Source organism: Podarcis pityusensis (genome assembly GCF_964106645.2).
Source record: "Podarcis pityusensis genome assembly, chromosome: 10".
Classification (NCBI taxonomy): domain Eukaryota; kingdom Metazoa; phylum Chordata; class Lepidosauria; order Squamata; family Lacertidae; genus Podarcis; species Podarcis pityusensis.
In genome coordinates, this window is record NC_138035.1 from 4,905,347 (window position 1) to 4,919,819 (window position 14,473).

General features: G+C 51.6%; 1 protein-coding gene across 2 annotated transcripts; it reads right to left on the reverse strand.

The window, feature by feature from the left end:
• Positions 1-268: 268 nt before the first annotated feature.
• On the reverse strand, positions 269-13,067 carry LOC308486453 (C-type lection lectoxin-Enh3-like). 2 transcript variants are annotated; one of them, XM_081023318.1, is made up of 6 exons: positions 12,969-13,067; positions 12,420-12,489; positions 10,656-10,747; positions 9,252-9,404; positions 1,744-1,852; positions 269-540 (listed from the first exon to the last, which is right to left on the reverse strand). In XM_081023318.1, the coding sequence occupies exons 2-6, from the start codon at positions 12,481-12,483 to the stop codon at positions 473-475; spliced, it is 486 nt and encodes a 161-aa protein (XP_080879444.1). In that variant the 5' UTR covers positions 12,484-12,489; positions 12,969-13,067; the 3' UTR covers positions 269-472. The 2 variants fall into 2 exon arrangements, with proteins under 2 accessions (XP_080879444.1, XP_080879443.1); XM_081023317.1 differs by having other exon boundaries at positions 10,656-10,750.
• Between the last annotated feature and the right edge of the window lie 1,406 nt (positions 13,068-14,473).

The following is a 14,473-nucleotide window of genomic DNA, read 5'->3' on the forward strand; positions in this document are numbered from 1 at the left end:
AGGAGAAGGGGATGATGGAGGATGAGATGTTTGGACAGTGTTCTCGAAGCTACCAGCATGAGTTTGACCAAACTGCAGGAGGCGGTGGAAGACAGGAGTGCCTGGCGTGCTCTGGTCCAGGGGGTCACGAAGAGTCGGAAATGACTAAATGACTAAACAACAACAACTATTTCAGACATGTGGTTTATATACTTATGTATGTGTTTGCTATGACCTTAGAATTCCTATAACAGGTGGCTTAAATGAAAACAGGAGAAAGAGCCACAGGTGTATTTGGAAGAGAATTTATTGGCCACAGGAGAGAAATTCTGTCCCACTGAGCGATGGGAGTTTTAATCCCAAACCTCTGGTGGGCACCAGGTTGGGGAAGCATGGGCTTGGGCTTCAGAGCACAATAGATGGAAAGACTTGGAAGATGCATCTTGGTCAGCCTCCCAGGTGCTACTGAGCACATCAGAGTCTTTTCTTGGCCTCAGAGAGTGTATTTGCACAGGTAGGGGTGTTTTATGGTGCATTTTTCGTCATTCCACTTCATGTAGTCTGGAAGACAATGTGGGAGGATGTTACTAACACTCACAGCCGGCCACTTCAGTGTCCAACTTTGTCGGGGAGGCAGGAAGTATTGGAAACATGTGGCAGGGAGTTACAGGGGCCTACTAGCAGCAACCCAGTTCTCTGAAACCATGCACCGTTCTTCAGCTGTGACGCCAAGGGTGATCCCCACCCAAAGGGACTCCAGGGCAGATAGTTAACTCTCTATTGTCAAAGCTGACACAGTAGTTTCTGTGATGGCCTGGGACTCGGGCTCGGATTCGGAACCAGAGGAGTCTCAATCCGCACCGGATCCTCTGCCTCAGGCATCATCTGAACCAAGTCTGGGGCCTGATTCTGAAGAGCCCCAGTCTGCACAGGTTCCCCTGCAACAAGCACCAGCTGGACCGAGTCAGGGGCCTGAGCCTGCCCTGGCTCCAGATGCGGGGATGACTTTGTTGCCTCTAGCTGGGCCATCACCTACAGCTGCTCCACTACCAGTTGGGTCAGGAGAGCCTAAGGCCTCTGGGTCTAGTAACCCACCGACGTCTCCTGAGCTGCAGAGACTAAGGTCTGAAAGAAGGAGAGACCTGAGTACTCGCAGAAGGAGTGCTCGTCTTCGGGCGAGACAGGGAGGTGAGTCACCAGGGGATCAGGACAGCCGTTATCCCGACAGAGATAAAAGGCTACTGGACCCCGCCCCAGGTTGCGGGAGCAACATTGCTGCTTGCTGGAACCTGCATGAGACCCTGTGTCTGACCTACCTAGTTTCCTGCCTTGAGACTTGCCTTGGCCCTTTTGGACTGACTCCTCACAGAATCCTTGGATTCGGGACCGAACCTGGACCGCATTGCTCGGGTTAACCCCCGGGCCCAGCACAGTTTCCACAGTTGTAGATAACACCCCCCCCCCAGTGTAGCATCTAGACAGCTATACATAAGTGGGTCTTGATGGAACAGTTGCAGCAACAGGGGGCCATCCTGCCCCACCAGTTTATGTACCTTCCCCTGACAAGCTGCACACATGTAGCCAGAGACTATGCCACATGGAAACGTCCTCAGCTCTTCCCACTTCAGTCGCCTCCTGGTTCTGGGAGGCAGTGGTGTAGGAGAGGGTGGGGAAACACCTGGCCCTTCCCTTCCCTGCCTCTTCCTCCAGTACTTCAGCCTCCATCTCTGAAGCACCCCATGGCTTCTTCCTCTTGCTCCTCACCATGGCTGTAGAGTTCCACGCAGTGTTCGGTTCTGGGATTATTGGGTTCCTCAGGCGCCCAAGGAGTGTATCTTCCAGTGGTGGCGTCTGTCCATTTGAACTGCCTGTTCTATAGAAAGAGAGCAAAAGAGACATCGTCTCAGCTGAGGAAGAAAGGGACTTCTCCAGCCCATCCTTCCCTTGTCCAATCAGTGGGAAGAAGAAGAACATCTGGAGACTCAGAATCCCAGTTCCCACGATGCTGGGACTTAGAATAATAGAATCTCCACTAATCTCAGCAGGAATCTCAGCTAAAGCATCCATGGCAGATGGTCACCCAACTTTTGCTTAAAGATCTCCAAGGAAGGAGAGTCCATCATCTCTCGTGGGAATCTGTTCCACTGCAGAATAGTGGATTGCCAACACCTGCAACCCAGTCAGTATTTTGTTTGTCCATATAACCCTACTTTGTAACAGTTGCTGCTTACTGCAGCTACTACTATGCCATAAGACCCACTGTCCTGTAATATCACATATGGTATGTACAGTTATTTATGGTTTTATATTATTTTTGCTGTGGAATTTGTGAGATCGTGATATTGTATTTATTTGCATTAAAGCTAAAGGGACCCCTGACCACTAGGTCCAGTCGTGGCCGACTCTGGGGTTGCAGCGCCCATCTTGCTTTATTAGCCAAGGGAGCCGGCATACAGCTTCCAGGTCATGTGGCCAGCAGGACTAGGCCGTTTCTGGCGAAACCAGAGTAGCACACGGAAACGCCGTTTACCTTCCCGCTGGAGCAGTACCTACTTATCTACTTGCACTTTGATGTGCTTTCGAACTGCTAGGTGGGCAGGAGCAGGGACCGAGCAATGGGAGCTCACCCCGTCGCGGGGATTCGAACCGCCGACCTTCCAGTCCTAGGCTCTGTGGTTTAACCCACAGCACCACCCTATTTATTTGCATTACTTAGAGCTTTAACTACTGATGAAGCCCAGGACGGCAAAACAAGGCCAATATTCTGGAAATCCTTTTCTTAGACTTTGTGAAAGGATTTTGTGGAACTGTAACAACCTTTCATGTGGTTGGTTTGGACTTTATGAACAGACAGGTGGAATGGACACCATTACAAGGATGGACCTTATGTATGAACTGAGTATAGAATGATCTGATCCACTGGGTCTTCTGCTTTGTTCATTTGTTGAACTTTATGAGTTACTTCTGTTGAAATTTACAATTTGATACTATGAATAGTATATCTTATTTATCTAAGAACACACCCAGTTACGTCTCATGTGTTTATTGGGTATGTTTTACGTGACCAAAGGTCTGTTTGTCTTTGCTTTGAATAGTTCTTACTGTCCGAAAGTTTTTCCATATGTTTAGTTGGAATCTCCTTCCTTGTAACGCATCGGTTTGGGTCCTTCATTTTTTAAAAGTCCTTCCTGCAATCATGTTCCTAACCACCACTACAAAACAGCTTTGAGGTTTGTCGGTTTGCTTTTGTTTTAAAAGAACCAATATAGGGGTTGAAATATACTCAGAGTCGCAAAGTGATTTCATGCTCTTTATTCAGCTCATAGTGGTGAGGAGGAATGAATAAATGTCCCCTCACAGTATCTGCTTTATATACATTATTTACACAATGGGCTGCACATGATTGGCTAATTCTGGAATTCTACTGTAAGCCAATCAGGTTGTGGATTCACTTCTATCTGGAGCAGGATTGGGTGGTTCCTGCCAACCAATCATACTGCTGCATTGTTCTAGGACCAATCAGACTGCTGCATTCTGAATCCTATTGTTCTAGGACCAATCAGACTGCTTCAGTTTGGATCCTATTCAACTCAGTACATAACACCCCTCCCCTCTAAGTTCCAGTCCTGCCCGGGAGGTCGCATTCATAGTCCTCAAGGTATGCCGGCGGCCTACGTGTGCGTTGTGGCCTGGGGTGTTCCCTGGTCCGGGCTCCGGGTTCTGGCTCGTGTTCCAAGGATGCTGGCTGTGATGCGGCTGTTTGGTCTGGTGCAACCGGCTCGCTCAGTCGTGGTTCTGGTTCCGGTGTCCTTTCGGCCTCACGGGTCCTCTCTGTATTTACTGATTCTGCCTCTCCTGCTGGCCCCTCCTGCTCTATGGGCCTCACTGCCCCGCTGTTCCCTTGGGACTCCTCTGACCTGTCCTCCTCCTGGTTTTCTCCCGGGAATCGTCGCCGTATCTGGTCGCAGTGGCGGCGCCAGCATTGCCCCCCATCCGTTAGCACCTCGTACGACACGGGGCCAGTGACCCTGGTGATTGTGGCGGGTACCCATGCTGGGCCTGCCCCAAAATTCTTTGCGTACACTGGGTCCTGGGCCTCGAAGGTCCGGGGGTTCCTGCCTTCCCCCACCACTACCTCATCCTGAGCTCTATCGGGGTGAAGGCGGTCCAATCTGATTGCAAGGCGCCGACCCATTAGTAGTTCAGCGGGGCTCCGGCCAGTCGTTGAGCTGGGGGTGCTGTGCTGTGCTAGAAGGAATGTGGCAAGGCGGTACTCCCAGTCCCCTTGCGTCATGCGGCGAAGGGTGTCCTTGGTGGTCCGCACCATGCGTTCTGCTTGGCCATTGGTGGCAGGGTGGAACGGCGCCGAACGGATGTGGCGGATGGCGTTCTGCGCTGTGAAGGTTTGGAATTCTCCTGACGTAAATGCAGTCCCGTTGTCTGAGACGAGAGTGTCAGGGAGCCCGTGGGTTGCAAACAGCCTGCGTAGTACCCGGATGGCTGCGGACGTGGAAGTGGACGGTACCAGTGCGACTTCCAGCCATTTGGTGTAGGAGTCCACCACTATGAAGAATGTTTTCCCCTGAAAGGGGCCAGCGAAATCCACATGCAGGCGTGACCATGGTGCTCGGGCGGACTCCCAGGACTGGACTGGGGCCCTTGGGGGATCTGGGCGGGATTCTTGGCAGGCCTGGCAGTGTTTGACCCAGGCCTCTATCTCTCCATCGATCCCCGGCCACCACACATAACTCCTGGCAAGGGCCTTCATTCTTACTACCCCTGGATGTGTCTCGTGTAGGGCTGTGAGGACCCTTTTGCAGAGGGGCTGGGGAACAACGACTCTGCTTCCCCATAACAGGCACCCCTTGTGGGCCGACAGTTCATGTTTGCGGGTTGTGTAGCCGGCGAATTCTGGCCCGGGGCTGCTGCTGGGCCATCCCCTCCATACCCAGTCCAGGACCCGGGAGATGACCCTATCTTTCTTGGAATGGTGTGCAACTTCTTGTGCCTGAATGGGGCGGTCGGGAAGCAGCTCCAGGCTCATAACCTCTTGTGCAGGTGCTGGGTCAGGGCCTGTTTCCGGTAGTGGTAGCCTGCTGAGGGCGTCCGCATGGCCCATCGTCTTCCCAGGTCGGTGAATCAGTGCATACTGGTAGCTGGCAAGGAAAATTGACCACCTGAGGACGCGAGGAGACAGCACTTGGGGGGTCTGCTTTTCGGGGGCAAACAAGCCAAGCAACGGCTTGTGGTCAGTCACCACGGTGAAGGGCCGCCCGTACAAGAAATCATGGAATTTTTTTACTCCCTTTACGATTGCCAGACCCTCCTTGTCGATTTGCGAGTAGTTCCGCTCGGTTGTGTTGAGTGTCTGGGAAAAGTACGCCACCGGTACCTCTCTTCCATCCGGGAGTTGGTGCCCCAGGACAGCTCCAATGCCATAGGGTGAGGCGTCGCATGCTAGCACCACCGGCAGCCTCTCGTCGAAGTGTGCCAAGACCGAGTTTGAGACAAGCAAGTCCTTGACTGCCTGGAATGCGGCCTCCTGGCGCTGGCCCCACACCCAAGGGGCCCGCTTGTCCAGGAGTCTGTGTAGGGGCTCCGCTACCGCCGCCTTGTGGGGAAGGAAGGAATGGTAAAAGTTCAATAGTCCCAAGAAGGCCTGAAGTTCAGTCTTGCTCTTGGGCGCTGGGGCATCACAAATGGCCCGTACCTTGTCCCCAGTCGGGTGGACCCCTTCTGCGTCCACCATAAATCCCAGAAAGTCCACCTGAGGCACTCCTAGTAGACATTTTTCCCGCTTCACCTTGAGACCCGCCGTCTGGAAACGGTGCAGAACGGTGCGGAGGCGGTCCTCAAACTCCTCTGGTGTGGGGCCGGCAATCAACACATCATCGAAGAAGGGGGTGACGCCAGGAATCCCTTTAAGGAGAGAGTCCATTATATTCTGGAATATGCCTGGTGCCACGCTGACACCGAATTGCAGCCGCTTTACCCTGAACGCTCCTCTGTGCGTCACAATCGTCTGTGCCTCTGCTGTGGCCTCATCTACTGGCAGCTGTTGATATGCTTGGGCCAAGTCCAGCTTGCCAAAAATTTTCGACCCAGCCAGGGTGGCAAGGACATGGCTGACCACTGGCACTGGGTATGCGTGGGCCGTGAGGGCCTTGTTTATGGTACATTTGTAGTCTGCGCAGATGCGGACCGAACCATTAGGCTTGACGGGTGTGACGATTGGGGTTTCCCAGGGAGCATTAGGCACTGGCTCCAGCACTCCTTGCTCTACGAGTCGGTCCAATTCCTCGTCTATACGGGGTTTCAAGGCGAACGGGACCCGGCGGGCCTTGAGCCTGACCGGTCGTACTGCGGGGTCAAGCTGTAGCGCAATGGGGGGGCCCGTATACTGTCCCAATTTCCCATCGAAAACCCCTGGAAATTCCTTGCATATGGCGTCCATGTCCACTTGTAAGCTAGTGTGGTTCACCCCGGTGACAGCTAGCCCCAGTGGTCCAAACCATGCCAATCCCAGTAAGCTAATGTAGGGGCCCTTGACCACAAGCAAGTCCAGTTGCCGCGTCCGCCCTCGGTATTGCACCCTGAAGGTCCCCACCCCCATTGTGGGGACCTTACGTTTCTGGAAGTCCCGGAGGGTGAATGGGGCCGGCCTGAGTTTGGGACCCCCAGTGGGACACAGTTTCCTTAAGGTCCTTGCCGAGATTATGGATAGAGTTGAACCCGTGTCAAGCTCCATGCGGCATGGGGCCCCCTCTATCTGTACCTCTACATAAATTTTCTCTACGTTGGGGTGGGGCAACTGGTATACCTGGAAGTCCGTGAGCTCCGTCGAGTTGCCTTGGTGCGTTGGGCCCCGGGACCTGGGGCTCTTGGATTGGTCATCTGATGCCTGGTGTCGGGTGGGCCGAGCCCGACACACCCGGGCGATGTGTCCCGATTTTCTGCACTGCCTGCACTCTGCGTTGCGGAAACGGCAGGTCCTCCTCTCGTGACTCTCCCCGCAGCTTGCGCAGTTCCCTCCTTCTCGTCGAGGCAGCTGTGGTCTGTGCGCTGCTTGAGTGCGCTGCTGTACTCGGTGCACCTCCTCCCTGTCGGATCCTGAGTCGTCGGTGAGGTCTTCATGGTGGACCCTCGGTTGGGATGGCAGGCTCGGCCGTGCCTCTTGGGTCGACCTCTCGGCAGCTTCTGTTGCCAGGGCCTCCTCCAGAGCGACCTGGAACGTTAGGTCCTTCTTAGCGTAGAGGCGTCGTTGCAGCTTCTCATCCTTCAGGCCACCGACGAGGCGGTCACGAAGCATGTTCTCCAGCTCTGAGAAGTTGCAGAACCGGGCGGCTTGGCGGAGAGAGGTCACAAACCCAGTTATGGTTTCCCCAGGGGCTTGCCGCTTTGCGTAGAAGGCATTTCGACGAGCCACCACTGAGGGCTGCGGCGAAAAGTGCCCCTTCAGCTGTTCCATTATTGTTTTGTATGGAACAGTAGCGACGTCTTCAGGCGCAAGGAGAGCCCGGGCAATTTCAAACGTCTCCTCTCCGCAGACGCTGAAGAATATCGCCCTCTTCTTGGCGTCTTCTTCGTCGGTGACCCCTTTGGCTTCTAGGAGGAAGGTGAAACGGGAGGCGTACGCTTCCCAGTCTCCAGATGCTGGGTTGAATGGCGAGAAGCTGCTGTTGGCTGCCATTCTGAGTTCCTTGTGCCCCGGAGCTGAAGCCTGGATACACGGTGCGAGGCAGCGGTGCGGCAGTTGGCGGTGCTGCGGTGCTGTGTGTGGCAGTCAGCTCAGCGGGATCCCATCCTCGTCGCCAGTGAAATATACTCAGAGTCGCAAAGTGATTTCATGCTCTTTATTCAGCTCATAGTGGTGAGGAGGAATGAATAAATGTCCCCTCACAGTATCTGCTTTATATACATTATTTACACAATGGGCTGCACATGATTGGCTAATTCTGGAATTCTACTGTAAGCCAATCAGGTTGTGGATTCACTTCTATCTGGAGCAGGATTGGGTGGTTCCTGCCAACCAATCATACTGCTGCATTGTTCTAGGACCAATCAGACTGCTGCATTCTGAATCCTATTGTTCTAGGACCAATCAGACTGCTTCAGTTTGGATCCTATTCAACTCAGTACATAACACCGGTGCATACATTTTAATAAATAAAAGAGAAGAGAAAGCGTTGCCTCCTCATTTTTCCACTCCCTGCTTACTAAAATTTGGCATAGTTGGAAAGCAGACTGCATCCGGTTAACTTGTGTCAACCTGATAATGTTATCCTAAAACTTGAGGCCCAGAGATTTCTGTAGCTACTGCATAGGATAAGACCATGGGTAGGCAAACTAAGACCTTCTAAATCTGGCCCGCAGACGGTCTGGGAACCAGCGTGTTTTTACATGAGTAGAATGTGTGCTTTTATTTAAAATGCACCAATGGGTTATTTGTGGGGCACAGGAATTCATTCAATTTTTTTCCTTCAAAGTATAATCCAGCGCCCCCCCACAAGGTCTGAGGGGCAGTGGACTGCCCCCCTGCTGAAAAAGTTTGCTGACCCCTGGATAAGACAGTGCCTTTTGTCTTTTAAAAAAATATGTTTAGGAGCTACTCTCATTTTCCTACTCATATTAAATACTTCCCCTCAATGAGGCCAAATGAGGTATGTGTACCCCTGTGTACCCCCAGGAATAAAAGCACCGGGATAAGACAGCAGTGACATAAAGCTAGTGGAACTTACCTCTGAGCAAGCATGCACTGCAGAAATTTGCAAATGTTGAGAAAATGGCTATGCCATTTGCAAAAGAAAAAAAGAAAAAAAAGATTTCTTTTCCTTTCCCCCCCACCTTGTTGGAAAAGATCAAGACCTGGTCCTCCAATGTTCATGCTGAAGAGGGGATCTTGCCAGGTACAGCTGTTCTCCCCCCCCCACGGCAGCCCCACTTTCACAAAAAGCACACCTGCCGCAATCCCCTCTTCTTCATAGATGATAAAGGTGTGGGAGACCAGTCGTCATCTTCTCCATCCAGCCACCTTACAAAAGTCAAAGTTAAGACAGGGCTCCGACTCGCATGCTGGAATCTCAGGTATTTCCCAGAAAGGTGGATGGCTAACCATTTTCCGAAACGCTCACCTGAAACCTGTGTTCCCCTTTATGCTCTCTCCCTCCATGTAGGAACCACCTCAGGGCTGGTTTCCCTGCCCCTTGCGGCTGCCATTTTGAACAGTCCCTGAATAATGATTAGAAAGAGGAGGACCGCCTGCCCAGACTCACGGTTTCACTCCCAGTGTTGGGGTCGTACAACCCGATCCATATATGTTGACCCCCGTTATAGGTCTGGCTCAGATGTAGTGACAGGATCTTCATGTCGTCTTCATCGTGAATGGAGGCAAGATGGCCGTTCTCGCCAAAGGCCTGGCAGGCAATCTGAGGGAGACCAAAAAAGAGCACCCCAGAGAATGGGGGACGCCATTGGCATTGGGTTGAACATTTCAGTAGGCTTCTCCTTCATTCTGTCACTGTGCCTGGACAGCAGCTTCTGAGCAGTAAGAGGAGACATTTGCAGTCCATGTATCCACCACGACCTGAGCATGTACTGCAAAAATCACAGGAACCTAGAATTGTAGAGTTGGAAGAGACACCAAGGATCATCTAGTCCAACCCTCTGCAATGCAGGAATGTGCAACATACGGGGATCAAACCTGCGACCTTGGCATTATCAGCACCACGCTCTAGAATGCACTAAGTACCAGCATGAACTGAGTTGGTGTCATGAGAAGGTAAAAGGTAAGGGACCCCTGGACAGTTCGGTCCAGTCAAAGGCAACTATGGGGTTGAGATGCTCCTCGCCTTCAGGCCAAGGGAGCTGGTGTTTGTCCACAGACAGCTTTCCGGGTCATGTGGCCAGCAGGACTAAACCGCTTCTGATGCACAGAGGACCGTAAGAAGTGCCACAGCGCATTGAAATGCTGTTTACCTTCCCACCACAGCGGTACCCATTTACAGTGCTTTTTTTCTTTAAAAAAATGTTTAGGGGTACTCTCATTTTCTGACTCATATTGAAATACTGCCCCTCAGTGAAGACAGACTTAGATTCACAAAATGTTTAGGGGTATGCGTACCCCTGCGTACCCCCAGAAAAAAGCACTGCCTATTTATCTATTTGAACTGCTGAGCTTTTGAACTGCTAGGCTGGCAGGAGCTGGGACAGAGCAACGGGAGCTCACCCCGTCGCGGGGATTCGAACCGCCGACCTTCCAAGTGGGAAGACCAAGAGGCTCAGGGGTTTAGACCACAGCGCCACCTGCATCCCACTCATGAGAACCACGAGCACAAACAAGCAGTGAGCCCCATCCCTGATAAGGACGCAAGTCAAGGCAGCCTGCCTTCGCTCCATAAGACGCACACACATTTCCCTTTACTTTTTAGGAGGGGAAAAGTGTGTCTTATAGAGCAAAAAATACGGTAAGCTTCTGAATACCAGTTGCTGGAAACTGCAGGAAGAGAAAGTGCTCTTGCACCCAGATCCATCTTGCAGGCTTCCTGTAAGCCTGTGGTTGGCCACTTTGGGAACAGGAGACTGCACTAGATGTGTTGGCCTGATCCTGCCGGCTCTTTTACTGTGCTTAAGTTTTTAATGAAATACGTCCCTGGTTTAAGCCACCCTCAGCGTCATACCTCTGCATCTTGCCATTTCAAAGCAACATTGAAGAACCCAAAGCATTGTTTATCTCGCTTGACCCAGCCTCTGGGGCAGTTGAAGTCTGCGCCTGCTGAAAGAGAAGGGAAAGCTGAAGTACTGTCCAAGCCAGAAGATCCTAGCGGATGGGTTCACAAAACCTTTGAGCTTCCAAAGACATGGGGAGTTCTGCGAAGGGTTGTGTCTGGGGTAACTGGTAGTACTTACAGTACTTGCACTCTTCCCCAGTGGTACAGGACGATAGGGGTGTGTGAGGATACCCAGAGCTTACAGGGTTAATAGCTCTAGGGAAATGGCGTCCTGTCACTGGGGTGTGTTCGCATCTTTGTTGTGTGAACGTTTTTACTTTCTGTTTTGCTGCGACAAGAGAAGCATCATGCCTTTGCTATCTTCTGGCTGATTTGTTGTTTTGCTGTTGTACAATAAAACGCTTCTTAGAATAGAAGGAGCTGTTGTACGAGAGTGCATGGCTGAGATTCCTTCAAAGAAGTTGGCAGACTCACAGCTGTCCATGGAGGCGCAGGTGAATTCTGTGTTCAGGGCAGCTGTTCACCAGCTCCATCTGGTATGCAGGATGGGACCCTCCCTGCCCACAGACTGCCTAGCCAGAGTGGTGCATGTCTGGTTATCTCCGCTAGCACGCAGCCAGACTGGTGACTGGGAGCAGCCACCGAGACCACATAACACCGGTCTTGAAAGGCAATGCGCTTTGCATGGGGCTACCTTTGAAGGTGACCCGGAAACTACAACTAATCCAGAACGTGGCAGCCAGACTGGTGACTGGGAGCAGCCACCGAGACCACATAACACCGGTCTTGAAAGACCTACATTGGCTCCCAGTACGTTTCTGAGCACACTTCAAAGTGTTGGTGCTGACCTTTAAAGCCCTAAATGGCCTCGGTTCAGTATATCTGAAGGAACGTCTCCATCCCCATCGTTCTGCCTGGACACTGAGGTCCAGTGACGTGGGCCTTCTGGTGGTTCCCTCACTGCGACAAGCCAGGTTACAGGGAACCAGGCAGGGGGCCTTGTCGGTGGTGGCACCCGCCCTGTGGAACGCCCTCCCACCAGATGTCAAAGAGAACAACAACTACCAGACTTTTAGAAGGCATCTGAAGGCAGCCCTGTTTAAGGAAGCTTTTAATGTTTGATGTATTACGGTATTTTAATGTTTTGTTGGAGGCCACCCAGAGTGGCTGGGGGGGGGGCAGCCAGATGGGCGGGGTATAAATAATAAATTGTTGTTGTTGTTATTAAGGGAAGCGGACTGGACGCCACAGCAGTCCAGCTGTTCGCAGCCTTAGTGGACGCTCCATGGAACAAAGAAAACCAGGGGTGGGGCCACAGCTGGCTTGTCAGGAAGGAAGGAGCAGGATGAGGGCCCTGTCGAGGGTGGGTGAGGCCTTAAGAGGGAGGGAAGGAGGATGGCAATGCAAGCCTAATAAAGACCGAGAAGCTGAAGGAAACCCTAGAGCAGCCTTGTGCCTGCCAGATGCGTTGGGCTAAAACACAGCCCAGCTGTGTGGTGCTGAGGCTGCTGGGAGTTGTAGTCCAAGCAGTTGGGGGGCACCAGGTTGGCAAAGGCTGACCTGGGGGGAAGTGGCAATGAGGGTGGAGGAAGTGGTTGTCCATTGAAGAGGAAGCGCCCCCTGGGGTGGCCGGGTGCCGAGCCCACTTGGTTTTGGAGAAGACTTTACTTGGCTCGTCTCAACCAGGGTTTGATGAGCCCAACTTAGTCATACCTTGCAGGGAAATGAAAGCCAGGAAAACCACAAGGGAGAGGTTGAAGGGAGAGAACGGCCCCATCTGCACCTGTGGAGAGAGAACATTTTCTTCTAATTCTGTGAGAACAGGATGCTTGAACAGGTGGGCCACCAGCCTGACCCAGCCAGTTATTAGAATCACAGAACCTTGGAAGGGACCTTGAGGGTCATCTAGTCCAACCCCCTACAAATGCAGGAATCCTACCGGAATTTCTTTTCCCTTCTCCCCACTCATATTCATAGATTTCTTTCTCCCTGCTTATCAAAGCTGCATTGCCCCTCAATTTTCTTTTTTTCCTTTTTTACAAAAAAACAAAAATAATACACAGAGTTGAATTTGGCAAGAGGTTCCTGGCATTTCTGTAAAGTTAACCAGCAATACCTCAGATAATTTAATATATGCATCCATCAAGAGCAAATGAGAATAGGCGCCTACATTTCAAAGGTAGCACTGTTTGGGTTTCATCTCGTCAAAGGAGCTGCAATTACTGGCAGAACCAAGGAGACCCAGCCGCAAAGGCTACTCACCTGTTCCTCTGCTGCGGTTGTCCAAAATGCCGAAACCTCTCTCCTTGCTTTAGAGAATTCTCAACCCTCCTGGGGCATTTATAGACCAACAGTTGCAGGGACGGCGTTTGCCTCTGTTGCAGGCATCAAATGCGAGCACCGTGATCCCACGCAAAAACCCCGTGGCAAGTGAGCAGTTAATGGTTACGGAAAAGTCCGAACAAACTGAACGTGGTGGGTGGAATATATAATATGTTAACTTTCAGAGTGACGGCTGCAACAACATCTTTTTAAAACTTTTTAAAAATTTCCTTTATTGCAAAACAATTTACCTAAATAAAACATAAAACACAACACAAACTGACCATTACCATACCCACATAACAACTAGACCCTAACTGACAACATATCATTTAACATCACACACACTTTTGACTTCTGATTCATCTCATTGCACTTTTTACACATTGTTGGTCTATACGCACTTGTCAGGATTCAACCTCAATCTGTTAGCCACCATCCAACCTCCAACAGCCTCCAGAAACTCACACAGGACCTTCACTGCCTTCACTGGTTCTGATTTGAAAGAGTGGTAGAGCTGGGTATCATCTGCATACTGATGAACACCCAGCCCAAACCCCCTGATGATCTCTCCCAGCGGCTTCATATAGATATTAAAAAACATGGAGGAGAGGACAGAACCCTGAGGCACCCCACAAGTGAGAGCCCAGGGGTCTGAACACTCATTCCCCACCACCACTTTCTGAACACGGCCCAGGAGGAAGGGGCAGAACCACTGTATAACAATGCCCCCCAGCTCCCAGCCCCTCTAGATAGAGAAAACTGTTCTCTGTTTTTCCCATGCATGTGTACTTCCATAAATTTCCATTCTTTCCTCAAAGAATCCTGGGGGTTGTAGTTTGTTAAGGCTGCGGGAAGGTGTTAAAGGTAAAGGGACCCCTGACCGTTAGGTCCAGTCATGGATGACTCTGGGGTTGTGGCGCTCATCTCGCTTTATTGGCCGAGGGAGCCAGCGTACAGCTTCTGGGTCATGTGGCCAGCTTCTGGCAAACCAGAGCAGCGCACGGAAACACCGTTTACCTTCCCGCCGGAGCGGTACCTATTTATCTACTTGCAGTTTGGCATCCTTTCAAACTGCTAGGTCGGGAGGAGCGGGGACCAAGCAACAGGAGCTCACCCCGTAATGGGGATTCGAACCGCCTACTTTCTGATCGACAAGTCCTAGGCTCTGTGGTTTAACCCACAGTGCCACCCACGTCCCTTGCTAGAAGGTGTTAGGAGACTCCTATTCCCCTCCCTGAGCTACAATTCCCAAAGTCGTTTAACAATCAATCCCTCTCCCCAGGGAATGCTGGGAATTATAGTTTTGGGACGGGAACAAGCGTTTCTCAGCACCCTTAACAAGCCACAGTTTTCAGGATTCTTTGGGGAAAGCGATGGCTGCTTCAGGCAGTGTGATACTGCTTTAAAAGTTTGGTGCAGAAGTGGCCTTAAAAGTTTCCAAC